General features: G+C 47.2%; 1 protein-coding gene across 1 annotated transcript in view; it reads right to left on the reverse strand.

Moving 5' to 3' along the window:
* The window catches only part of RPAP1 (RNA polymerase II associated protein 1), a 59,976-nt gene extending 43,947 nt beyond the window's left edge, over positions 1 to 16,029 (reverse strand). The window contains exons 1-6 of the mRNA XM_054161503.1: positions 15,994 to 16,029; positions 8,664 to 8,903; positions 7,564 to 7,706; positions 6,195 to 6,287; positions 4,572 to 4,746; positions 1,374 to 1,550 (exon numbers count right to left, since the gene is read on the reverse strand). Of these exons, the coding sequence (XP_054017478.1) occupies positions 1,374 to 1,550; positions 4,572 to 4,746; positions 6,195 to 6,287; positions 7,564 to 7,706; positions 8,664 to 8,853 (778 nt within the window). The 5' untranslated portion in view covers positions 8,854 to 8,903; positions 15,994 to 16,029. The remainder of the gene's footprint in view (positions 1 to 1,373; positions 1,551 to 4,571; positions 4,747 to 6,194; positions 6,288 to 7,563; positions 7,707 to 8,663; positions 8,904 to 15,993) is intronic.
* Positions 16,030 to 26,889: the final 10,860 nt, after the last annotated feature.

The following is a 26,889-nucleotide window of genomic DNA, read 5'->3' on the forward strand; positions in this document are numbered from 1 at the left end:
CAGTTATACCCATGCTGCTTCCAACACAGTCAAAATCATTAATAGGATCTTTCAGCTGAAGCCACAAAAGACTCACACATCTAAAATGCCACTCACACCTTAATTTTATGCTAGAGAATCTGAAATTGAGAGAATTTCAAAACCACTATCTACACAGAATCATAGAATCAATAAGGTTGGGAAAGACCTCAAAGATCATCAAGTCCAACCTGTCACCCAACACCTCATGACTACTAAACCATGGCACCAAGGGCCACATCCAATCCCTCTTGAACACCTCCAGGGACAGTGACTCCACCACCTCCCTGGGCAGCACATTCCAAGGGCTAACAACTCTCTCAGTGAAGAACTTTCTCCTCACCTTGAGTCTAAACTTCCCCTGGTGCAGCTTGAGACTGTGTGTTCTTGTTCTGGTGCTGGCTGCCTGGGAGAAGAGATCAACCCCCACCTGGCTACAACCATCCTTCAGGTAGTTGTAGAGAGCTGTAAGGTCTCCCCTGAGCCTCCTCTTCTCCAGACTAAACAATTCCAGCTCCCTTAGCCTCTCCTTGTAGGGTTTGTGCTTGAGGCCTCTCACCAGCCTCGTTGCCCTTCTCTGGACACGTTCAAGTGTCTCATCTTTTCTCCTCTTGAGCACACAATGTTATTGAAACAAATGCCAACAACTTACACAGTGCCCTAGATCCCACAAAGCCTTATCAAATGTACCACACTCAGCATTCTCCCCCATCTTGTCATCAGCTGTCAGTGACAGGCATTCCTGCAGCACCAGTGTGGACAGGGCTCCAAACCAGAGACCTGACCTCTGTCAGAATGCCTGCACCCAACAGCCAGATCACTAAAACACTTTGTCAAGAAATTCAGGACTAGTTGTAAGTTTTTCTCCTCTACCAAGTATGGATTTGAATTGAAACTTCCCCTATGCACAAACATTATCTGGGTAGTGACATTTCCAGCCTAAGTCTCAGAGGGAAAAACCAAAGGCTCTCTCTCATCTCAGCCACAGCCTAAGAATTTCTAAGAATTGTTTTGCTTTCTTATCTGCTTCAGAGAATTGTATTTCAGGACCTCAAAATATGTACATGTAACCAGGTATTTGGTGTGCAAAGCAACAGGATGCATGGACCACCTTAACCCCCAGCAAAGGGGAGATAAAGCAGACTTGGGCTAAGCCATGAGGAATAAGCATGCTTTAATCCCTTCACACCTAATTCTTAAGCTACAGACATGACATGGAAACTCAATCACCCACAGATGCAATAAGCAGGAACCACAAGTTCCTATCTTTGACCTGTGAATTTGGTAAGACTTCATAACACCTAAACATTCAGCAAACTTCCAGGTCTCTAGAATTCACCCTGGGAATAACATACCCAGCTGAGCCAGCAGCTTTTCCTGCTCCTGCAGGATTTCTTCCTCAGACATGGACTGTAGCTTCTCCAAGTTTTCTTTGTGAATAGCTTCAGCTTCCTGCTCGCTCTTTTGGCTCCCAAGACCCTCTCCCGTGATGAGGCAAGGCCGCTGAGAGGTCAAAACATCACCAGCTTTATCTGTAAGATGTAGCAGATAAAGAAGTTAGTCATTTAGTGTGTTTACAGCATTATGAATGCATTGTAATTCTGTTCTTAGCAGGCTTGCATGGATTTTTTTTTGCCTTGGAAGCTTAGTTAAACTAAACTTCACTCCTATTTTTACCTTCAAACAAAACTAAAACATTTGGGCTTTCATTCCATATCACAACAAAATGTCATCTCCACCTTGACTCTTTAGGAGTTTAAGGAAGGAATTTGGGTTCTTTAATGCAAAGAGCAAGAAAAAGCATACCAGAGCACAATTCACACTTGATGACTTGGAGCATTCTTCCAAATTACTGAATACGAGATTCTTTCTCTGTCCAAGAACAGCTGAAGCCACATTTGTACATCAGCTGAAAAATTGACCTAATAAGCATCTGTTGAGCAAGACAACTAACATTGCTAGGTAAACCAGTTTCCAGCAGGGTACAGGATCCATCCAATCGAAAGAGGCATGTTTGATTCTAACCTGTGTCCTGTATTCACCTTGAAGGGTTAAACATATAAGAAGTTCTATCAGGGAGCTATTTTTCCTAGCCTGCAAAATCAAGGCTCCTTTACCACCTGATCTAAACTATTTTTAAAGGCTTGTTTAACTCCAGCAGTGGGATAATATGTTACTTTGGTCAGAACAAGGCCCTCCAGCTATACAAGGATCTGACTTAGCAACTTTATTCCTTATATTATGTTCATATGCTCCATACAGTGACTTGGAACATGCCTACGACTCTAAACCAGGCAACCCTGAAAGCATCAAACTCCCATTCAAACAGCACTAATGACACTCATCATAACGTCAGCAAGGTTTGATGTCACTTCCACAGCAGTTGTCTTGCATATTGAGCAGAAAGAGACAAGCAGACAGAAGTTTCAACAAGCTTCCCAACATCAGCAGCTAAGCTGAAGGTTAGCAGGCACAAACACTTTGGTACTACCAGAAATGGAGCTCTCCCTCTTCTCCTCTTGCTTCCAGTGATAGAATAGAATAGACCAGGTTGGAAGAGACCTTCAAGATCATCGTGTCCAACCTATCAACCAATCCAACTCACCTAATCAACTAAACCATGGCACCAAGCACCCCATCAAGTCTCCTCCTGAACACCTCCAGTGATGGTGACTCCACCACCTCCCCAGGCAGCCCATTCCAATGGGCAATCACTCTCTCTGTATAGAACTTCTTCCTAACATCCAACCTAAACCTCCCCTGGCGCAGCCTGAGACTCTGTCCTCTTGTTCTGGTGCTGGTTGCCTGGGAGAAAAGACCAACATCCACCTGTCTACAACCTCCTTTCAGGTAGTTGTAGAGAGCAATAAGGTTACCCCTCAGTCTCCTCTTCTCCAGGCTAAGCAACCCCAGCTGCCTCAGTCTCTCCTCACAGGGCTGTGTTCCAAACCCCTCACCAACTTTGTTGCCCTTCTCTGGACTCGTTCCAGCAAGTCAACCTCCTTCCTAAACTGAGGGGCCCAGAACTGGACACAGGACTCAAGGTGTGGCCTAATCAGTGCAGCGTACAGGGAGAGAATGACCTCTCTGCTCCTGATGGCCACACTGTTCCTGATGCAGGCCAGGATGCCATTGGCCCTCTTGGCCGCCTGGACACACTGCAGGCTCATGTTCAGCCTACCATTGACTAGCACCACCAGGTCCCTCTCTGCCTGGCCGCTCTCCAGCCACTCTGACCCCAGCCTGTAGCACTGCATGGGGTTACTGTGGCCAATGTGCAGAACCTGGCACTTGGATGTGTTCAATCTCATGCCATTGGACTCTGCCCATCTGTCCATCCTGTCGAGGTCCCTCTGCAGAGCCTCTCTACCCTCCAGCTGATTAACTCCTGCCCCCAGCTTGGTGTTGTCCGCAAATTTACTGATGATGGACTCAATGCCCTCATCCAGATCATCAATAAAGATGTTAAAGAGCATGGGGCCCAGCACTGATCCTTGGGGCACACCACTGGTGAGTGGCTGCCAGCTGGATGTGGCACCAGTCACCACCACTCTCTGGGCTCTGCCCTCCAGCCAGCTCCTAGATCATCCTGCAACAATCTTGCCGAGGAAGTCAAATAATTTCCTGATCTCTCCCTTGTGTTGCTACGTTTTAGAAGCCTTGGGCTTGAAGGGGATCGCAGCTACAGGGCTGCTGTACAGGTGCACAGTTGTAACAGGAGAGATACTAAGCACAGTATATTGACCCGGATGGTGGATTTGTGCACGCACAGCACCTCTGGAGCTTCTCTTACCAATTCTCTCACAGAGGTCAAGGCAGACAGAAACCTTAGTCAAATGGTGATAATCCTCAAATGACATCTGGCCTCTATTTCATTGTAAAAAACAAGGTGCCAGGGAAAAATGCAGACACAGGGTGGGTCCAAGCAAACAGGATTGCCCATGACAAAAAAAGCCCACAACAAAAAGCCATGGGAGATGCTGGTACCAGTTGAATTGGTTTCACCTTTCCCTGTCACGTTGCTGTCAGACAAGTAACTGCTGAAGGTGGCACTGACTCATCTGCACTGCCTCACAGCACTCCTTATGGAGCAAAGCCCCAGTCTCATGGCAGCAGATCTGGTGACAGAAGACAGAGCTTTCAGCTTCTAGGTAGGAGTGAGAACCTGCGTGACAGTGGTCTCAAACACCTTCAGCAGACTTAAGAACCACCTACTTCCTAAAATTGTGGAAATCAACAATGAAACAAGATGAACCTTACATATAAGAAAGAGAGAAGAAAAGGAGGAGAAGAACCTTGAAAAATAAACCTGTTTGGTCCTGTGTGAAGCAAAAATGAAATCAGTGACAAAGCTAACCCAATTTGTAGAATGTTCATTTAGGTCTCAGGCCATTCCAAAACCTTCTCAGGCCGCAGACATTCCAAGTGACCTCGAGACTCCTCAACTGAGGACAACATTGCTTCCCTAATTTAAACCCAAGATGCACTGATATAATGCTTACTAAGGCACTGTAAGCACGGTAGGCTGGATAAGCAGAACCTTCTCCACTTACCATCCCTGAAGCCAGGGAGAGGTACCTCTCCTGCTGATCCCTGCAGGGCATCTCCAGCGGCTGATCCGACGCGCACGCACTCGGCAGCAGAGGGAGCTGCTGCCGCGTTTTCTGCAGTTCTCCTCGCTGCCATCTTTTGTGCAAAGATGCTTTTTCTTCCAGATGACACCTTTACCTGCAAACAGGGAACACGTGCCACCACTGGCCTCTCCAGACTCCCTCGCACACCTGCCACTTAGACATGTATAGATCTGATCTTACAGACACCCTCAGATCAGACGCTGGGACACGACACAGAGGCTGCTGGCAGCCACTTGCCCTTTCCTGTGCACGTGCTGCTCTTTTTTTTAAACACACAGTTTAATGAAGTTAAGAACAGAGGGACAAACCCATGAACGTTTTTGCCTCCTAGAATAGGAAAATGATTAACTATATGTGAATTCAAGCCAGGCAAGTACACCTAAAATATCACCAAACACCACAGTTCCAGGTCGCCTGCTGTTTGGAAACTGCATAGCTGAATACTTTGCATTTCTGAGGATAAATGGGGCTGTACTGCACCGTGCTCACCACATGCTTGGAACAGGCTTCTTATAAGGTGATTAGGGAGCAGCAGGGTGAAGAGATTTACACAGCAAGAAGTGGGCAAGTGGTGCTAAAATAATCCTGACTAAATTACTGTGCTGCTTACCTAAGGGATGGAAGGACATGGCTCTGAACAGCCTTGCACAGGATGCACAAGAAATTCAAAACAGACTAAGCCAAAAAAAACCCACCCAAAAACCTCTTGCTAGTTCCCAGTTCAGAGAAGCAGCTTAAAAGGCAGCCTGGACATTTGGTAGCTGCTTCATGCACCTCCTGCATCAGGTAAACAGAACTGGTAGCTGAAAAAGTATTACTCTTTCCTTTCAAAAAAGCTGTCCTTCAAAATAAGCTACATCTTCAAAGCTACCACAGCCATCAATCACACACCAATTTCCAGCATCCAACTCCCACTCAGCTAGCAGCTCTTGCTACTACAGCAACGACTGCTGACAACAGCCATGGCTTCCAGTCTTATTGCCTCAGGAGAGAAAAAAAAACCCCAACAAAATGTCAAAATCCCAACAGCTGCAAAAGATCTATGCAACATACTCAGATCTCATGGCAGGAGAAATCAGGTGCAACTTCAGGAAGTACAGACTCAATCAAACCTGGGGGACAAATTAGGAGAGGTTGCTCCTCAGGAAAACAAGCAGAATAGGATCGATTCTCTTCCAGCAGCACAGATCTGATCCAGCTCACTGAGGTCAGCTGACATAGATTGCCTCCTTCCTAAACCAAAAGGATTCCAATGTTCTTTAACAGGTTGGACTCGATGATCCTTGGGGTCTCTTCCAACCTTAGTTATACTGCGATACTGTGAACTGCAGGGTGCGCAGTGCCTACTTCATGGCAGCTTGGTAAAACAACTTTCTCCTACGCTAAGGTAGCAATGCCAGAGATAGGCTGAGCTAGCTCATAATCTCCATCATGCCAAGTCACTTATTTGGAGCCCTACCACCCATCAAGCATTAGGCTTTGATGCAGGGAAGTCTTAATTGTTCATGAAGGTAGCGTAACACAGCCGCTGCCAAATCTTACCTCACTTTTTATCTCGGAACGGTGAAACGCCCTTGGAAATGGGTCTCCTGTGGGCACTGGCATGGTCACTGCAACGGCACTCGTGTCACGTTCCTGCAGCAAAAAATTCAAACCCCCCAGAAACCACTGCAACAACCAGACATGTGCATATCATCGGGTAGTGATAGGACTAGGGGGAATGGAATGAAGCTGGAGGTGGGGAGATTCAGGCTGGATGTGAGGAGGAAGTTCTTCACCGTGAGAGTGAAGCCCTGGAATGGGTTGTCCAGGGAGGTGGTTGAGGCCCCGTCCCTGGAGGTGTTTAAGCCCAGGCTGGATGAGGCTCTGGCCAGCCTGATGTAGTGTGGGGTGTCCCTGCCCATGGCAGTGGGGTTGGAACTAGATGATCCTTGTGGTCCCTTCCAACCCCGACTGATACTATGAATCTACAATGGAATGCAATGAATATGTACAAATACACAGTGTTTACAACATTTACAGGTATTTACATTTAATAAATGGCACAAGAACCCCCCTGGCCAAGGAGCAGGGGAACCTACTAGCTTCTCCCTGCTTGCCTCCCCCTTACCCCACTGGACAGAAAAAAAGGGACCAGAGAAAGGAGCAGGGAAGTCAGACTTAGCCAAAACAATGCAGCCAAGGTCAAGCAGAAGCAAGTTAGTATCTCTCCCAGAGTGAAGAAGGAAGAAAAGAGAGAGGAATTGTTTTGGGAACTACATCTTGTGGTTGCTATCTCTCTAATGGGATGGTTTAGAATTACACCCAGGGAGGTGGTTGGGGTGCCTTCCCTGGAGCTGTTTAAGACCAGGCTGGATGAGGCTCTGGCCAGCCTGATCTAGTGTGGGGTGTCCCTGCCCGTGGCAAAGGGGCTGGAACTAGATGATCCTTGTGGTCCCTTCCAACCCTGACTGATACTATGATATCATCTAAGAGTGAACTCAAAATCTCTCAGCCCTGCAGCTCACGAGCTTTCTCCTACATTTCCGTCAGACTCAGAGTACCTTGTTCTTGTTTAAGAGTCTTTGGCTCTAAAAGCCCAAAAACCTGGGCTGCCAAACTCCATACACCACTCAAAGAATGAAAGGAAAATTTGGGCCAGTGCAGAGCAATGAGAACATCCTCCTTAGAGCCCAGAAACTCAAACAAACCCACAGTGGAGCACACACCGGCATGCCAGTCTGGACTGGAGGGCAGATTCAAACCCACATTTAACTGACAGCAAAGAAGGTGCTCCAGGACACTGGTCTGCAGTGCTACAACTATTACACTGTAGAAATGAAAATCAGCAAAAGAACATTCCACCCCTTGCACTGCTTAGTTCACAGCACTGAAAAAAGCCACTGGGCAATCCCATAAAAGCCAGACATACGATAATTTTGCTGAAGACTGCTGTAATGTGTCGATCGTGAGCCTCTAGCCTTTCCTCAGGATCTTCATCCTCAAAGTGGACGTTGGCACTTTTGGACTTTTTGGGTGGAGCTGGTGTTAGAGCTGGGAGAGTATCAGGAAAATCTGGAAAGGGGAAATTGTCATTTTAAAACCAAACAATTAAGTTACTCATATATAACTGCTGTGAAAAAGGTACCAGACCAAAGCTCCTTAATAGCACTTATTATTGCTCTTATGAGAAAAAGAAGCTGAGGAGGCAATGAGACAATGTCCTCTGACTTGCACTTGGTAGTGGAAAGAAAAGTGCTCAAGAGTGTTATTATGTATTGGCACCAAGGTCTTTTCAAAGAGCTGCACAAGCAGGAAAGGGTACTGAGGCCTGCCTGCAAGCATTAGGGAAGAAGCAAGGCTGTACAGAAACAGTGTCCCTTCAGGTTGTGTTCAGGCACAGAAAAGCACATTTCCACTGCCAGCTCAAACAGCGAGTGATTTGTATGATCCTGAGCAAGTCAAGGCCTCCTTTTCACTATCTACAAACTGGAATCATACTTCCTTACCTGGAAGTGACTCCAAGATTTAAGCTGTTGCTCTTAAGAAAGCACCTTGAGCTTCCGAGACTATTAAGCCCCTGGCAGAAGCGTTACAGTTACTACCGATGGAGGAAAACAGAACCACAGGAAGGAGGCTTATCAAGCCAGATCTGCTGGCTGAAAGCTGAAGCTGTTAGCAGAGCTAAATCTCAGAGGCTGAGAACAGGGTCCAGATAGATGGCAAAATAAACAATGAGTTTCCAATGGGTACAAATCACAGGAAATACCTCCTGCATTGAGGCTGGCAAGGTACCATGGACAGCTGACAAATGCAGACAAAGACAATGTGTTGGAAGGGGGTTCTACTGGCTGCTAGTAACATTGGACAAGGGCATTTTCCAACAAGCCTAAGAACAAACAATACTGCAAGGAGAACACACATGCAGGGCAAAAGCACTGTGTTGAGAGAGAGGTGAAAAGACCAGCATACAGCAACACTGCACGGGCTAGAGTATCCTAGCAATTGAAAGCAGCCCACAAGGGAAATTACCATCCAACATGACTACATCCTTGCTGTCCTGCAATGGGGGTCTCTCAGCATCTGTGTTCCCTTCCTCCCCCTTCCTCTTGTCTGCTTTCTTCACAATCTTCACTGCAGGTGAGGCTCGGGCTGCCAGGAACTGGTTTTGGAAGTGTAGCAGGTCCGCCTCGGACTCCCCAGGCTTTGGCCTCGACAACATCCTGCCCTCTTGTGCTTGCAGCCCAGCACTGAGTGCTGTTCACATGGAACCTACTGAAGACATGGAAAACTGGTTACAGAACAGGATTTCCCAGGGACAGGATGGGAACAGCAAGGGAAAACTATTAATTTGTGTCCCACTCTACTGTACTGCAGCCACCCTTCTTGAGGATCACCCCAGGACACAATTAGTTGTACCAGAGTCCCAGACAAACTGTTTACTTTGTTCTTCACTGCTGAACACCACACTACTAGACAGGCCAACACCTGGTCTACCAGCCAGCTGGGAGCAGAATGGCAGCCATCCAGCAGAAAAGCCAGCCAAGTGCACCACTGCCAGGATGCCAGCAACACAGCCTTGGATTTGCAAAGTCACAAAAGTACCTGGTCCAACACGACAGATCCAATTTATTCCACGACCAACACCAACCAAGAACATCAGAAACACAGTATCATGCTTTGCATCTTGCAGCTTAAGAGCTCCTCAGGATCCTAGCTTTAATATCCCTGTAAGGACTCTCCCTAATTTTTGAAAGGCCACGGAGAATAGGGGTGGTGCCTGAGGAATGGAAGAGGGCCAGTATTGCTCCAGTCTTCAAAAAGGGCAAGAAGGAACACCCAGGCAACTACAGACCAGACAGCCTCACCTCCATCCCTGGAAAGGTGATGGAGCAGCTCATTCTGGAGGCCATCTCTAACCATATGAAAGAAAAGAGGGTTATCTAGAGTAGCCAGCATGGATTCACTAAGGAGATCTCTTGCTTAATTAATCTGATAGCCTTCTGCAAAGGCATGGCCAAATGGACAGATGAAGGGAGAGTAGTGGATATTGTCTATCTTGACTTCAGCAAGGCTTTTGATGCTGTCTCCCACAACATCCTCAAAGGTAAACTCAAGAAAAAGTGGCTTAGATGATTGGACCATGAACTGGATTGGTAACTGGCTGAACAACAGAGTTCAGAGGGTTGGAATCAGCAGCACAGAGTCTAGTTGGAAGCCTGTGGCCAGTGGTGTTCCCAAGGGATCAGTACTGGCTGCAGTTTTACTCAATATCTTCATCAATGACCCAGACAAGGGCATTGGGTGTACCCTCAGCAAGTTCACTGATGAGATGAAACTGAGGGGGTGGCTGATAGGCCATCAGGCTCTGCTGCCACCCAACAAGAGCTGGACAGGCTGGGTGAAAGAAAACCTCATGAAGTTCAATAAGGACACATGCAAAGTCCTGCATCTGGGAAGGAATAACATCAGGCACCAGTACAGACTAGGCATCAACCTGTTGGAAAGCAGCTCCGTGGAGAAAGACCTTAGAGTCCTAGTAGACAGCAAGTTCTCCATGGGACAGCAATGCAGGTGTAGTAGCACAGGGTTGTTGTTCAGTCACCACAGGGTCACTACAAGCACAGCCTCCAAGCCAAGATGTTTCCAAGCAAAGACATTTATTACATTATACAGCTAAGTTAGATACTCTTTCTGAAGGCAGAGGAATGTGCTGCCCAGGGAGGTGGTGGAGTCACCGTCCCTGGAGGTGTTCAAGAGGGGACTGGATGTGGCACTTGGTGCCATGGTCTAGTCATGAGGTCTGTGGTGATAGGTGGGACTCAATGATCTTTGAGGTCTCTTCCAACCTTGGTGATACTGTGATATCCTAATTGGCTATTTTCTACTGGCATGCATCTAAGCAAAGCATACAATAGGTTAAAATCAGCAAAACAAGCTTTTCAACACATCCAACCAAATTCTGCCTAGGCTTTCTTTTCAGTTACAAGACGTTTACATTCTTTTCTAAGTTCAAGACTAAACATAGCTTTCTCTAATTCCAGCACAGGTAAATCTTCCCCTACATGCAGCCAAGACGTCCAAGAGCATCCTGGGGATGCATCAAGAAAAGTGTGTCCAGCAGGTCTAGGGAGGTTCTCCTCCTCCTCTGCTCTGCCCTACTGAGACCACACCTGGAACACTGTCTCCAGCTTTAATCCCCCCAATTCAAGAGAAAGAGGGAATCTACTGGACAGGGTCAAAAGGAGAGCTACAAGGATGACTGTGGGACTGGAACACCTCCCCTGTGAAGAGAGACTGAGAGACCTGGGGCTGTTCAGTTCTGAGAAGAGAAGGCGGAGATAGGGTGTCAAGATGAAGATGATGGTCTCTTTTCGGTGGTGGCCAGTACTAGGACAAGGAACAGGTGCAAGCTAGAACACAGGAGGTTTCACTTCAACACGAGGAGACACTTCTTTATGCTGAGGGTCACAGAGCACTGGAACAGGCTGCCCAGAAAGGTTGTGGAGTCTCCTCCTCTGGAGACTTTCAAGACCCACCTGGATGCATTCTTGTGTGGCCTGCCCTAGGTGATCCTGCTTTGGCAGGTCCCTTCCACCCCCTAACATTCTCTGGTTCCGTGACGCATGAGCCTGTCCACCTAGAGCTGGACAACACACTCACTCTGACTGTTAGCTCTCTCACCCATATCTCCGAAGTGAAAGAAAAGCTTTTCTTCTGTATCTAGTCTTCCTGCTTTAGTTCTCTCTCACTGCCCTCTTAATGGCAGAAGTCATGCTACCTCCAAGCATTTTCATCCACTGGCCAGGCCAGCTTTGAGCTGAAAGCCAAGGGTTACAGTATTTATGGAGATTTTTACCTCTGTACATACAAGAGCTTGCTAGGAAGGCAACTACCCTACCTCTCATCTACTAAGCATGACAATATGTGAGCACTGCTCTCCATAGCTCACTCCCAGAGTCTGGGACCATCAATCCATCTCTCACAGGCGGCAAGTGTTTGCAAATACACTTCAGGCTAATTGAATCACTGATCAGCGTTAATGCTACAGCCTTGACACCCTCCCACACTTGGTATGCTGCATTATTTTGTACACAGCTGATCTCTTCCACTGTCAAAACCCCATCAGTTCTCAAAGATGATTTATTGTGAAGTTGAAAAGGCAAGTGGATATGGATTGTTAAAGCTACATTTATCTGCCATACGGATAGGCTTCATGCATGAGCAAACACAAAGCTTGGAAGTAAATCTCTGTCTTAATCTCAGATCAAAACAAAGTTCAATCATTGTGCAGGCACAGCCACTGCCCTGAAGCCAGTGTTTTGTCCTGTGCTATTATCATATTTTATTGTAAACATATGTGGGGAGGTACCTCATGGGAAGGATGCTAACAGACACAAACGTTACTTCATGTAGTGTTTATGACCTGCACTTGGAATATTTATGCTGTTTTCAAGGACCTCATTCTTGATCAAGGTTGATTAGATGTGACACTGCTGGTTCCAAGAGCACAAGGAGATCCAGAGAGCTTTATATCTGGTTGGTTTTATTAACTCAAGGCCTTAGTGTAAACTCACCAACCATGGAAGGCTCGCTGAAAGTCTTTTTCCTGTCCCACCACAGTGCAAAAGCTGGGCTAAAACCAGACTTGAATGTTTACTGCACCAAAACAAAGTGGGTTTCCAGAAGTCTCAAGGTTTCCAGGAACTCCATTCACTTCAGCACTTCATGACTGAGGAAGCAGACCTACTCATTCAATGCCAACATCACCAGTTAAGTTGCTCAATTTCGGACATCTCAAAACACTGACCTTAATAAAAGCTGTTAGCTTAAGTCCCCAAACAACTGCTTCCCTTTACACCAAGCCTACATACAGTGCAGCCAGCAGCAAGGGCGACTTCCCTGTACCCTCAGAACAACAAAACCTTACCCCTGGCACACAAGGAAAATGTCTGACTTCTCTACCAGTGCTGTCAAGGACATCTATGGAACACAGCCAATAGACCAGACCAGACTGGACCGGACCGGACCGGACCAGACCAGAAGAGATCTTCAAGATCATCGCATCCAACCCATCCACCAATCCAACCCACCTAAACAACTAAACCATGGCACCAAGCACCCCATCAAGTCTCCTCCTGAACACCTCCAATGATGGTGACTCCACCACCTCCCCAGGCAGCCCATTCCAATGGCCAGTCACTCTCTCTGTATAGAACGTCTTCCTAACCTCCAGCCTAAACCTCTCCTGGCACAGCTTGAGACTGTGTCCTCTTGTTCTGGTACTGGCTGCCTGGGAGAAGAGACCAACCTCTGCCTGTCTACAACCTCCCTTCAGGTAGCTGTAGAGAGCAATAAGGTCACTCCTGAGTCTCCTCTTCTCCAGGCTAAGCAACCCCAGCTGCCTCAGCCTCTCCACACAGGGCTGTGTTCCAAACCCCTCACCAACTTTGTTGCCCTTCTCTGGACTCGTTCCAGCAAGTCAACCTCCTTCCTAAACTGAGGGGCCCAGAACTGGACACAGGACTCAAGGTGTGGCCTAACCAGTGCAGTGTACAGGGGCAGAATGACCTCCCTGCTCCTGCTGGCCACACTGTTCTTGATGCAGGCCAGGATGCCATTGGCCCTCTTGGCTGCCTGGGCGCACTGCAGGCTCATGTTCAGCCTTCTTATGACAAGAGGGAAAGGGTGGTACAATGGCTTGATACTGTTGGTGAAAGACTTAACACAAGAACACCTGAGGACGTCACTGCAGTTCTGACTGATGCTGAGCAAGCAGAAACACTCCCTTCAGCCCAGTTCCTTTGCAATGGCACAGCAAAAATTGTAACTTCTGCAGACAGCTACTTCTTTTTTTTGAGCACTCCCAGCATAAGCACACACCTACATGCTGTTTATTTATGGAGCTTTCTGCCACAACAGGGGCTCCCATAGTCATACTTCAGTCGACAGGTCCCTCTTTGACATGCAAAAGTAGCACCGCATGCATCAGAAGCCAAGTGTTTCATGCCCTATCATCACAGGCTTCAAAGCCCAAATGAGGATGATGCTAGGATTCACAGAAACAAGACACCCAGTTATAAGCAAAATGTGCTGCTAATCACAGAATCACCAAGGTTGGAAGAGACCTCAAAGATCATCAAGTCCAACCTGTCACCCAACACCTCATGACTAAACCATGGCACCAAGTGCCACATCCAATCCCCTCTTGAACACCTCCAGGGATGGTGACTCCACCACCTCCCTGGGCAGCACATTCCAAGAGCTAACAACTCTCTCTGTGAAGAACTTTCTCCTCACCTCCAGCCTAAACCTCCCCTGGTGCAGCTTGAGACTGTGTCCTCTTGTTCTGGTGCTGGTTGCCTGGGAGAAGAGACCAACCCCCTCCTGGCTACAACCACCCTTCAGGTAGTTGTAGACAGCAATAAGGTCTCCCCTGAGCCTCCTCTTCTCCAGGCTAAGCAACCCCAGCTCCCTCAGCCTCTCCTCATAAGGCTTGTGCTCCAAAACCCCTCACCAGCTTTGTTGTGATTATGACTGAAAACACATTATGATGTGAATACACCATCATCTGCTGTTTTAGCCTCTCTGTGCACTTAAAAGTCTCAATAAATAGTCTTCTGTCATGCTCTGAACTTTCCATGGAAGCTGTTTGAAAAAAAAAAAGTCAGTGCTGCAAGAAGTTTTACAAATGCAACTGGGCAGTGTCCCACAACAGACTAACAGAATATGCCAACAAAACAAAACAACAAAAACACCCACAGAAAGCAGCAAAGCCACCGACTGCTTCAAGGGCCAACAAACACTTTTGGATCAACCAACTTCAGCTGAAGTTCCAGCCTGAGATGGAGAAGGCCAGTTAGAGCAGTAAGGGATCCTCATCACCAGTTAATGCAACACCAGTGTATCAGAGAATGGCATTGACTATACAGAGAAACTGAGGGCTGAAATACTCTCCCAATGACTTCCAGCAGGCAGTGCTTAAGCTTCTGAGGCATATATTACCAGCCTCTACCACTACTCTTGGCAGACATAATATAACATACGAATCAGGTGCAGGTAGCACTCTCCTCCTATCAAAGGATTTTACAGGTGCCATCAGGCTACCAAACCAAGAAGTATATCCTACACATATATATATCCAGTTATAACCAATAACTTATAATCCAATAACCCTTTGATCCAAGCTCATGTGCATTTACAATGCACTTTCCTTACACAGCAGCAGAGCCCTCACAACCCAACCATGCATCACAACAGCCATGATAAGATACAGTTAAAAGAGAAAAGGCAGCAAGTAGGTTTAAAAGCAAAGATTCATCTCTGACTCCTAATGATTTCTGAGCCATGCCTATCCTCAAGTCTACAGCTTTGTATTGTTTTGCTAAATTTATCAGATCTGGAACAAAGCATCTAACATCCTGCTGTGTGCCTAAAATGCAGGTACTCCTTCAGGCCTTGCTGGTTAAGGTAAGGAAGTAAAAGGAGCATCAGAGTAGCATCTCAGCCTCCTCAGGGAAGCTCAACAGAAAGGTGCAATTTCTCAGATCAAGATTAGCAGTCAATGAAAGCCTCATTCAAGATCCTTAGCTTACTCCTCTGCAAAGTGGTGATGTGCATGCTCTGCTCTGCTCTGTCACAAAACCACTTTCTGCACACTGTAATGCCTGAGAGTCTTAAATATCTAGGCTACATGACAGACAGCAACTTTCATCTGCTGCAGAGAAAGAGGATAGCTGTAAAGATCCTCTACCAGAAGGCGAACCCCAGTCAAAAGCTGCAAGAACGTCCCTTCAGAGACTCCACATCCCACACTGGTCACTTAAGATTCAGTGCCTGTTACTTTGCCTGTCGGGAACATACCGTGTCCACACCTAGCACCTCGCCTCCAGACACGCTGCTGTCCTCAGCTTGCCCTAAAGAGTCTCTTCAATTAAAAGGCACCAGGGTGGCACAAAATCAAAATAAATGCAAGAAGGTGCCATCAACAAACAGAAGAGCTGATTCGCAGCCCTCACGGGCTTTCTCTAAGCCTGCCTAAATCCAAGTCCTAAGCATGCATACTTAAGCTAGGCCCAGAGGCCTGGCGCGGCCTCTCCCTGACGGTGAACTGCTTGTGGGAGAGACCCACCGAGCCGGCCCCACAGCACAGAGCGCCGAAGGGCACGGCCGCTGCAGCGGAGACCGCACGGCGCCTTTAGCCACGCTTCTCTTCACATTATAGTAAAGGCGAAGCCCTGAAGCCCCGCTGGCTGCCTTGGGCGAGAGCCGGCCTGCCCCTGCCGCCGCGCCGGAACGCCCCTGAAGCCCACGGGACAGCGGCAACCGCCGCGCTACCCCCACAAGAGAGACCACCACCCACCTGCGCGCAGGCCGCTCTCCGCAAGCACTTCCGTTCTGCCCCCAGGCGGTTACTTCCGCCCGGCCTGGCGCCACTTCCGCCCGCGCCGCCGCTGCTGCTGCTGTCTCTCGGGCGGCGAAGGCGGGGCGGCTGTGTTTCCCCTTCCCCTCGTGGGTGTGCCGTGCCGTACGGTGCTGCGGGGGGGGGGTTCGTGGAGCGGCGCAGGGTGCGCGGTGCGAGGCCGCTGGCGTGCCAGCTGACCCGCTGGCTGGGGAGTGGACACGGGGAGGCTGCCGGCCGCTGCTGGTGAAGGAAAGTCTCGCTCTTGAATTGCCTGCCCCGATTCGGCTTGTGCAGTCCAAGAGCAGCATCCCCCAGGCGTTTTCGCTGGATCTGACTCTAGGGCACCTTCCTCCCAATAGCGTGTGTCTGTACATATGGAAACGCATTTATGTAAATACGGCATCTCTTCGTTATTAGAGGGCGTTGATGTGCCTGAGACTGGAGGGCTTGCGAGGAGAAAACAGAGCTACATAAATATGACTGCAATTAATTATTCATTATTCGTTTATTATATATATGCCGAACTTTATTAAAAAAAAGCAGCTGGAAAGCTGTCACAACTTGCAGAAGCACTGATTTTAATATTGGTCATTAGTGCTTGGTCGTCTTTCAGCCTTTTTGCTGGGGAAATGAATTCTGTGAACGTGAGAACAGGCACAGGTTCTCACCTGGGCTTGGAACTGGGTCAAGTGGATTCGCTCTTTGGGAAGGACTCACCACAAGTGCCCTAATGCCATAAGAAGTGCAGTTCATTTTACTATTCTGCTGGATCTCACTTGGGTTTTTAATCCCTTCAGAAAGCTGCGATACTAAGCAAAATTACAGCCAGAGACAAGTTTTATCTGTTGTGAGCATTTAAAGCACTTAAATCTATAGAAATGGAGATAAACTTTCATCCTATTAACAGACAGCCAGTCTTAATCACAGTGTCAGGCAACTGGGGCAGTGATCAACTTGTACAAAATTGAATTTCTCGGTGAAAATGCTGAGCAGAAAACATCTTCAGCTGTGTGGCTCCTGATGAGCAACCATGTTCCTGGGAGGATGAAGCTGACAACTGCACTATTTTAGGTCATTGAGCACTTCTTGAAGTAGGAACCACCAAAATCACTTGAAGGTGCCCCATTAGAACAACTAAGTAGCCAAGAGTAACCCCAATTCTAACCTGATGGGCAGACATTTTTCTACCACCTGATTCTGGAACAGGTGCTTGAGCAGTTACTCTTGTACATCTGGTGCTTATAGGTGCCCCTAGCAGAAGGAATAAATGGAGCTGTTCACTCTTAATTATATTTGGAGATTCTCAGAAGGGAGCCTCAAGAGGATGTGGAGTGCTGCTTTGACGCTGCCCTGCCAGACTGGAGTTCATCAGCTGGTGGAGCTCTACTTTGCACTCCCTAAAGGGACTGGAATCAAATTAAAGTCAAGCCTACTTTAGGAATAGCAGTGACTGCTGAGAAATGTGATGTCCAATTCTCTATTTCACTGAAATCCAGTGTTACCCTACCACCACCATCTGCCACTTAATTTTGTCACTCCAAGTTTCTGCTGTTTTGGGATGCAAGAAGTCCTTTGAAATATTTTTTCAAGTTTCTTGCCATTAAACCTCACAGCCAGCAGTTTATTCTCCCTTCTCTGTGGAACCACCTGACATTTCTGGTGGCTCTGGGACTCTGTTGCTACCACAGGCATGGCTGACTGAAGTGGGAAGTGTAATGTTGCCTTTGGTGCCTTGTTTGTGTTTGTGGATCAGTGAAGGTTGTGTAGGGGTGCTCCAAAAGCTATTGAATTCAATGGATTGTGCCTCTGCTTGAGGCAAATGGTGGAACTGGGATTTTAGCTTTTTGCACCATTCAGCTTCAGACTGCACAGAAGAACACTACTGATTGTACAAAAGGGTTTGGCAGATGCACTGGTGTCGGCAGACCTCTTGCACTTTGAGGCTTTGCTGAACTTAGGAACAATTCCCTGTAGACCTCGGTGAAGATATTTGTGTTCTCTTACCTGGACAATAAGGCAGGGAGGCCTTGGCATTGCTTGCTTTGGAATGTGTTTGGGTTGAGTGTTGGGGCTGTTTAGGCTGCCTGAGGTTGAGCTGTTATGACTCTAGATACTATAACAACTAGTTGTAAGGTCACTTTGACCTTACTAGTGTTGTTAGTATGGAAATGATGTAAATGGATGACTATTCCTCCTGTGAGAAAAGACACCCTAAAGGTGTCATAGGATGTTTGACCCTCTGTGTCTTTAACCAGGTCAGTTCAGTAAGACAGATGGCCTGAGTCATGAAAGAGTTAAGGTTCTTCAGGGTGGTCTTTTAAACAAGAGAGTGGTGCTTATGGAGACATAACCAGTTGAGCTTGGCTTTGCTTGAGTATTCCTCTGATATTAATTATAATAATGTTAACTTTGCCTCTTGCTTTCTGCTGAACTAAGCCTGTACCTTTCTATTCTGTACCACAAATAGAATAGAATGGAATGGAGTGGAATGGAATGGAATGGAATGGAATGGAATGGAATGGAATAGAACAGGTTGGGAAAGACCTTTGAGATCATCAAGTCCAACCTATCATCCAACACCATCTAACCGACTAAACCATGGCACCAAGCTCCCCAAGCAGTCTCTTCCTAAACACCTCCAGTGATAGAGACTCCACCACCCCCCTGGGCAGCCCATTCCAATGGCCAATCACTCTTTCTATGTAGAACTTCTTCCTAAAATCCAGCCTAAACCTCCCCTGGCACAGCTTGAGACTGTGTCCTCTTGTTCTGGTGCTGGTTGCCTGGGAGAAGAGACCAACCTCTGCCTGTCTACAACCTCCCTTCAGGTAGTTGTAGACAGCAAGAAGGTCTCCTTTGAGCCTCCTATTCTCCAGGCTAAGCAACCCCAGCTCCCTCAGCCTCTTCTCATAGGGCTTGTGCTGCAGACCTCTCACCAGTCTTGCTGCTCTTTTCTGGACACGTTCCAGCAAGTCAGTTTCTGCTGTGTTTCTCCTGTGGATGGTGAGCACTGAACTTTGCAAAGCTACCATGTGCTAGTTGAAACTCATCTGGGGGTCAACTAGGCAGATCTGGTCAATGCCCACAGATGGTAATCCCGTCAGGAGCACAGAGTGGCGTTCAAGCCTGACAGCTATGATACATTTTTGCTCCCTGATTTCTGTCACCCTGACTGCACAGGTTCTGCAGCCACATGCAGGGGCTCTCAGCATGCATGTGAAAGGGGAAAATGTTTTAATTCTTATTTTTTTGCCAGAGAGCCATAAAAACACACTCAGAATATATTCAAATTTAATTACTGCAAGGCAGGAATGCTTCCCTTCAAAACTGCCAGAGTTCTATGTATCTTTCTTCATTCCATTAATTATTTACCTTCAGTTTTAATAATACAGTTAAGGGTACTATATATAGCTTATGCTCTATCAATAAATCATGCTTGTGCATCTTCATATTTATCCTATAAATTGTAAGTACCAACACACTTGCGTGGATCTGCTAAGCTATTCTGGCAAGGAAATTCCTATCAGAGCGTCTCTGAGAGTCTTTGGAGGTGAACTCCAACATTCCTCACTTAAGGAGAGCCACTTCATGAGATTTTAAAAGGGTTTCAGTCTTCTCACAAGCCCCAGCAATCCCCTTCTTCTGGCTCACTATGAGCAAAACGTTTCACGTGACTTTCTGGAGGATGTGTTTTGTCTTCTAAAGCAGAGAGAAGCATGAGAGCCCAGAGCCAAATGCTTTCTTTCTGGATTATAACAGGGAAGGGATCATAACAACAAAGACAATATGGCAGTGGCCTTTGTGGGATTAGAGGGGGTAAATCTGTGAAGGCAACAGTATTATCTACTGCAAAGATGATAAATAATAGGATGAGTTGTCTAAGAAGCAGGTGACCATGGAGACAGATAATCCTACTGGCTTGTTGCCAGAAGTCAGAAAAAGAAGTTGAGAGCAGAGTAGCAGGAAAGCAGGCTGGTGGGCAGCATGCAGGTCTGACTGAAAAGGGAGAATGGGTGACAATAAGGGATAGTAAGATGTGAGTCCTTTCTTGTATTCTCTTATGAAAAAGACTTGAGTCTGGTCAGACAAAATGGTCAGTAGTGAGTTGTCACCTGTGCTAAAGGTTCAACTCTGTAAAGGACTAAACGTAAAACTCAGAAGGAATGGTAATACATCATGCCTCAAAAGAGTGGTTGAACAGCAGATCAACACCAACCTCTGCAGGAATCCATCTGGAAGAGTGAGAGCCCTGAGCTGCAGGGCAGGGATTTAGCCACAGTGGCGTCACACACAGCATAACAGAACTCTGCTAGTGAAAAAACTACACAAGTTCTTGGAGAAATGAGAGCAGAACTGGATTGTGGCCAGTCCATGGCAGCTTCCTTGCTGGTGGGAGAACACAGAAGGCGAGCAGAGATGGGGTGTGTCCTTGTATCCTCAGAGAGCCATACACAGAGCATTGAGTGGCTTTTTCTGCTGCCATGGTCTGCTTTTGGGGTGGGACCCTGGGACTCTGCATCACTGAGCAAAGGCTGCTGGGCATCCCTGGGCAAACCTCTACCTGATCACACACCCATTGCCAGTGGGAATTGATTTCATCATTAAGTGAGGGAGAAGGTTTGCATGTTTTAAAAGCCCCAATGAGCAGAGAATTTACTCGCCTCTAGCATTGCATCTCTGGAATGTTGCATTGGCTTTTGACAGTTAGCAAGAGATTTCCTCTCTGTTGTTTGTTTCATCAATTGCTTCTATAGAAATGCCATTTTTCCCAGACTAAATTAAAATATCCTGAAGTAACAGACATCTTCAGCAAATAGAGACATTTCTCACCCTGTCTGTTTAACGTCTGCCTATCACACTGGGTTTCCCTTCCCTCATTACAACACCAGAATAACACCCAGCTAAAAGTAAGCTGCTGTGCAGCTGAGGCTCCAGGGAACAGAGTGCTGTGGAAATTAGAAAGGGCAGTCAAGCAACTGTTTTACTCAGGGCAGGTCTCTCAAATGCTGCCTCTGAAGAGCACTGCAGGTGAAAATCCGTGTTTGCACAGATGGTGGATGCGTCACCATTGACAGCCACCGTTTCACAGGAGGCTTAAATGAAAATGGGTGTCTGAGCTGACCCTGCCTGACAATGCCCTCTGCCCCTGCCATCATCACTGAGGAAAGCAGCAGCTCAGAAATTCAGCTTCTCTGTGCTGAGGAGAGTGTCTCTCACGGCTGCTGCTGCAGGATGTGTCTGCCCAAATCTGAGTGATGCAGTGGATGCCTTCAAGTCAACTGTCATCGATTTTAAAGGAAGCCTGTCAAAGTGCCTAGGCCTGACATTTCACGCAATTTAAGACACTTTAAAGCACTGGATGTGCTCAGATGATTCTCCTTCATGGCAAATCTCCTGATTCCTGCCCATTTTGTTGGCAATTCAGGATCTGTTCCTTTCTTCTCTTCAGATTATTTAGTGTCATATTACGGGGGAAACCTTATACTTGTGCACCTGAAGAGGATGAGAGTGATGTAAACATGCTTTATCCAAACCCCATCTGTACTAGCCAGACCTTATGCTGAAAGGAGAGCCATGGGAAGCTCACCTCTCCCAGGCTTCAGGTCTGGCACCCTGGGGACAGAAAGTGTGGCCCCTGCAGTGCACTCACTTTAGGGATGTCACTCTTTGGTGTAGGTGCCTGCCCAGCAGCCAGCTAGCTCATGTTGCCAATGGAGCCGAGCCCCAAGTACTTAACTCTAAATAGCTGTGCTAATGCTGCTAGATCTGCCAAGAGCTTTCAATAGTGATGATCGTGATGTCCTGATGATTTAAGTGGTCTGGCAGAACAAACTGCAGTCACACAGAGTTGAGGCTTTGCCTTCATTTTTGGAAACGTAAAGGGCTGTGGAAACGCAAAGAGCTTGTGCCTCATCTTTGCCAATTCTTGCCCATGGAGTCTTATGAGGCCAGAACTGGTTTCTCATCTCCTTGGGAGTGACATTAAGAGCTGTGGGGTCCCAGAGGAGTGCGCTGGCATTGTGCTTCTCAAGTAGCAACACACTGCTTCACCCAGCTTTCTGGGTAGGGAGAGACAGGCAGTCTAATGAGAAACAACTGTTCAAAAGGACAGCCCAACTAGGTGGAAGAGATGCCTGAAAGAGAGGTATTCTAAGGGAACTACCAGAACTGTATTGTTCTCATATGGGACAATCTAATACCTAGATGGAACACTGGTATGTAGTGGTGAGTCACTTTTGAACTCTGCTGCCACCTCATCCACTGAAGAAAAGGCTTTGCCAGTTTTGTCTTAGGACCAGGACAGGACTGTTTCCTCACTGGTGGTTCCGTACTTGGTGATGGAAGCGAAGCCACCAGAAAGCTTCAGCTGTACACACTTCTCCACCAGGCTGATGTGAAAGCCTTTCTAGAGTACTCTCTTTAGGCTCACTATGTGCCTGATCACAAGTCCTCTCTGGTGCTGGATTTGTTTAATTATTGTTCCTATATTCATCAGTATTTATAGCTATTGTGAGTCAGGAGCAAAAGTTGATGGTTGCCAGGAGACAGAGAACCCCCTCTCCTGTTAGTGGCAAGTGGTACCACTAGAAAATCCAACGTTTGAGAACCCTTTTCTTCACTAGCAGTCATAGGAGAAGCAGCATCAACCACTCCAGTGTTTGCTCAATGTCACCCTGCAGGAGCATTGCTGGCTCAGATGCGAGTGTGCACCTTTTCATTTTGGTTTGTCACCGAGGGCCATACATTTTAAGTCTCTTTGGCATGGGACATCAGCTCTGAGCACTGGCAGGCTGCTTTTTAGAGACATACAGCAGCAGCAACTGCCCAGCTTTCTTCCCACGGGAAAATGTTGGAAAATGTCCAAATTGTCAACTTGGCTCTGAAATGGCACTGCCCAGATGGTTGTTCTGCATCAGAAGTCATGAGCCATGGAGGTCAATGGATAGATTTGGGCTTCTGAGTTTAACTTGTGAAAGAAGTTGGCCAAGCCCCATGATAGTTAGGTATTCTCCACAAAGTGTCAGAGGCAATTGCTTTTCTTCCAGCCACACAAGCTACATTTTAGTGCTTGAAGACGCTGGTGGTGAGCCTAGGATTGCTCATCTGGTCAGGCACTGTCTTTAAGGACCTCTCTTTCCTATTGAAGGTAAAAAAAATATTGTGAACACATTCTTTCATTGCCACTCCTTTAGCTTTACTCTTTGATTGCCTTCCCCTCAGTGCTGAGGAGAGAGCAGCTGGGGGTTTTAAATGCCTCATCACTGTCCATAGCACTCCATTAAATCTGGGATGCCCTTACAATATTTGTAAAAAGACATTTGTCCTCATTTGCTCTAAAGCAGACACTAGACACAACCTGTCTGGTGTTAAGCTGAACTACCAAGTCCCACTGAAAAGCAGAGTACATCAGCTCAGTCTTGAAACAACATGAGCAGCACCACCAGTCTCAGAGGATGCTGGTGGACTACTGTAGGTGGACTACTGTAGACTTTTTGCTGCTGCCCATCTCTCACAAAGAAGGACAGGGGCAGCTCTAGGTTCCTTATGCTGCCCATGGCCCTTCATGACCTACCTGTGGCTGAGAGGACAGTAACTGTTCTGTTTCTGTCATCAGAGTTTGAAGCAGGGTCAAAAAGGAAGAGCAACAATTTGAAGAGAGGTTGAATTCTGGTCCAATACAGCTAGCAGAGGAATAGCCTTTGTTTATTTCTAAGTGCTTCTTGGGGATGAGTCAAGAGAGTGCTGTAAGTGGAGATGAAGCTGTTGGTGACAGTAATAGGGACAGAAGTAGGAAAGGTTTCTCAGGACTTATAGATTGAAAAAGCTGGGAAATAAGAAGCTGTGGGGGATGGTGATTGCTCAGGTGTTAGAAACAGCACATCGGAAGAAGCAAGATAAGGGAAAGAGAGAAATAGGAGACAGCTGCCAAATTCAAAAGGCACAAGCCAGAGGAATAGATGAGAAGGGAGAACAGTTCATTCTGAAAGAGTGAATGTCAGAATGGCAGTGCAAATTCTGACATGGTTGCTCCACACAGCAATAACATTACTAAGCCTAGAGCTTGAGAATAGGCACCATTGGTGCCAGGAAAGAGATGGTAAGAGGCAGGGCAGGGGCATCAAATAGAATAGGAGGGAGGCAACATGGAAGCAAAAAGTCTGAAGCATGGAGATGGGCTGAGAAATAAGAAGACAATCAACAGTGTCAGGAGATGGCAATGCAGGGGAGCTCTTCACCCCTTTAGAGATGACTCTTGTCTTAAGCCTCATATCTGCGTGGGTATCACCCATGCTTTCCAGCCACATCAGGTCCCCAAAGGTTTTGTGTGTTGGCTGTTAAAGCTCAGGTCTTTCAGGCCACCAAACCTGTTGTTTATAACAGGGGTATTTGTGTGCCAGGGTGGCAGCAGTACCACCCATCTTGTTCCATGCTGCTGACTGGAAAGGCATCACACATAAACAGGATGGTGGTTCACCTCATTTTCAGTCTCTGGAGCTATGATCATCATGCTGAGAGTCAAAGTGCCCCTCAAAATGAGGCATCTTTGCCAGCACCAACCTATCAAAGTATGCAAAGACATTACAACCTAAGAGACAATAGTGCCTTTGTCCTCTTTTCCTGCAAGAAGGCAGCAAAACTACAAGCACTGGAGGATGTAATCCAACTGCTGATAAATTATTGATGCCTCCCTTCAGCTTTTTTACTTACTAAAAGGATATCAAAGCTCATTTTGTGAATGGTCCAGACAGATTCTCTTTTGCTATATCCACAGTTTAATTCACAAATATTGTGCTAAGCATTAATGTGGAGGCAAGGCAGCCCTCTCTCTTTGTAGCCTTTGCAAGGGATAATGGACATGTTTTGGATTACACAGGCTCATAAACAGACACAGTGAAGGAAATGCCACTTGTGACTCCAGTAGAGGTTTGAATTTGTAATTTAGAAAAGGCAGAGCTTATTATCATTATTATTAACTGGGAACACACTTCTTGGTGTTTTATATTGAAAGCCTGATTGAAAGTCTCTTAAAATCACTGGACTCTGTGTAGCTCTTTGGCAGCTCAGGACAGTGTGACTTCTATTATATCTAGCAATACCTCCTCTCTCCCAATATGCCTATTTACATAAGTCAGCTCACAAACCATCTGTACTGGAAATACTCTTCCCATTACTGGACTTCAGCAAGGCCTTTGACATGGTCCCCCACAGCAAACTCCTGGCCAAGCTGTCAGCCCATGGCTTGGACAGGAGCACACTGCATTGGGTTAGGAATTGGCTGGAGGGCTGAGCCCAGAGAGTGGTGGTGACTGGTGCCACATCCAGCTGGCAGCCACTCACCAGTGGTGTGCCCCAAGGATCAGTGCTGGGCCCCATGCTCTTAATTGATGATCTGGATGAGGGCATTGAGTCCATCATCGGTAAATTTGCTGATGACACCAAGCTGGGGGCAGGAGTTGATCTGCTGGAGGGTGGAGAGGCTTTGCAGAGGGACCTCGACAGGCTGGACAGATGGGCAGAGTCCAAGGGCATGAGATTGAACACATCCAAGTGCCGGGTTCTGCACATTGGCCACAGCAACCCCATGCAGAGCTACAGGCTGGGGTCAGAGTGGCTGGAGAGCGGCCAGGCAGAGAGGGACCTGGTGGTGCTGGTTGATGGTAGGCTGAACATGAGCCTGCAGTGTGCCCAGGCAGCCAAGAGGGCTAATGGCATCCTGGCCTGCATCAAGAACAGTGTGGCCAGCAGGAGCAGGGAGGTCATTCTGCCCCTGTACACTGCACTGGTTAGGCCGCACCTTGAGTCCTGTGTCCAGTTCTGGGCCCCTCAGTTTAGGAAAGATGTTGACTTGCTGGAAGGTGTCCAGAGAAGGGCAATGAAGTTGGTGAGGGGTTTGGAACACAAGCCCTATGAGGAGAGGCTGAGGGAGCTGGGGTTGCTTAGCCTGGAGAAGAGGAGGCTCAGGGGAGACCATATTGCTCTCTACCTGAAGGGAGGTTGCAGACAGGCAGCGGCTGGTCTCTTCTCCCAGGCAAGCAGCACCAGAACAAGAGGACACAGTCTCAAGCTGCACCAGGGGAGGTTCAGGCTGGATGTTAGGAGGAAATTCTACACAGAGAGAGTGATTGCCCATTAGAATGTGCTGCCTGGGGAGGTGGTGGAGTCACCATCATTGGAGGTGTTCAGGAGGAGACTTGATGGGGTGCTTGGTTGCATGGTTTAGTTGATTAGATGGTGTTGGGTGATAGGTTGGACATGATGATCTTGAAGATCTCTTCCAACCTGGTTATTCTACTTTCTACTTTCTACTGTCAGCTCTGGGGCAGCATGTGGCACTTCCTTAACAACATATATTGATTTACACTGGGTTTTTTGAGCAGCAGAGAAGGAATTTGAAGTCATCATCCTACTGCAGTTTCCCTGGTAGGAGTCTCCCCTGGACAGAAGGCTCTCTTCTCTCTGGTACCAGGCAATAAAGCAAGAGGCAATGGCCTGAAGCTGTGCCAAGGGAGGTTTGTCTTGGATATCAGGAAAAATTTCTTCACAGAAAGAGTGGTCAGGCATTGGAACAGGCTGCTCAGGGAGGTGGTGGAGTCACCATCCCTGGAGTTATTTAAGGAACATGTGGACACGACACTTTGGGACATAGTTTAACGACCATGGTGGTGTTAGGTTGACAGTTGGACACGACGATCTTAAAGGTCTTTTCCAACCAAAACAGTTTAATGATTCTATAATGTTTCTCTTTCAGTAATGTGCTGTGTAAGTTTTAATGGCCAGAATGCTGCAGATCTTGGTAGCTGTCTCATCTGCCCAGGCTCCCAGGCATATCTTAAAACAGTACCAGATCTTTGC

This window comes from Dryobates pubescens, chromosome 5, assembly GCF_014839835.1.
Source record: "Dryobates pubescens isolate bDryPub1 chromosome 5, bDryPub1.pri, whole genome shotgun sequence".
NCBI lineage: Eukaryota > Metazoa > Chordata > Aves > Piciformes > Picidae > Dryobates > Dryobates pubescens.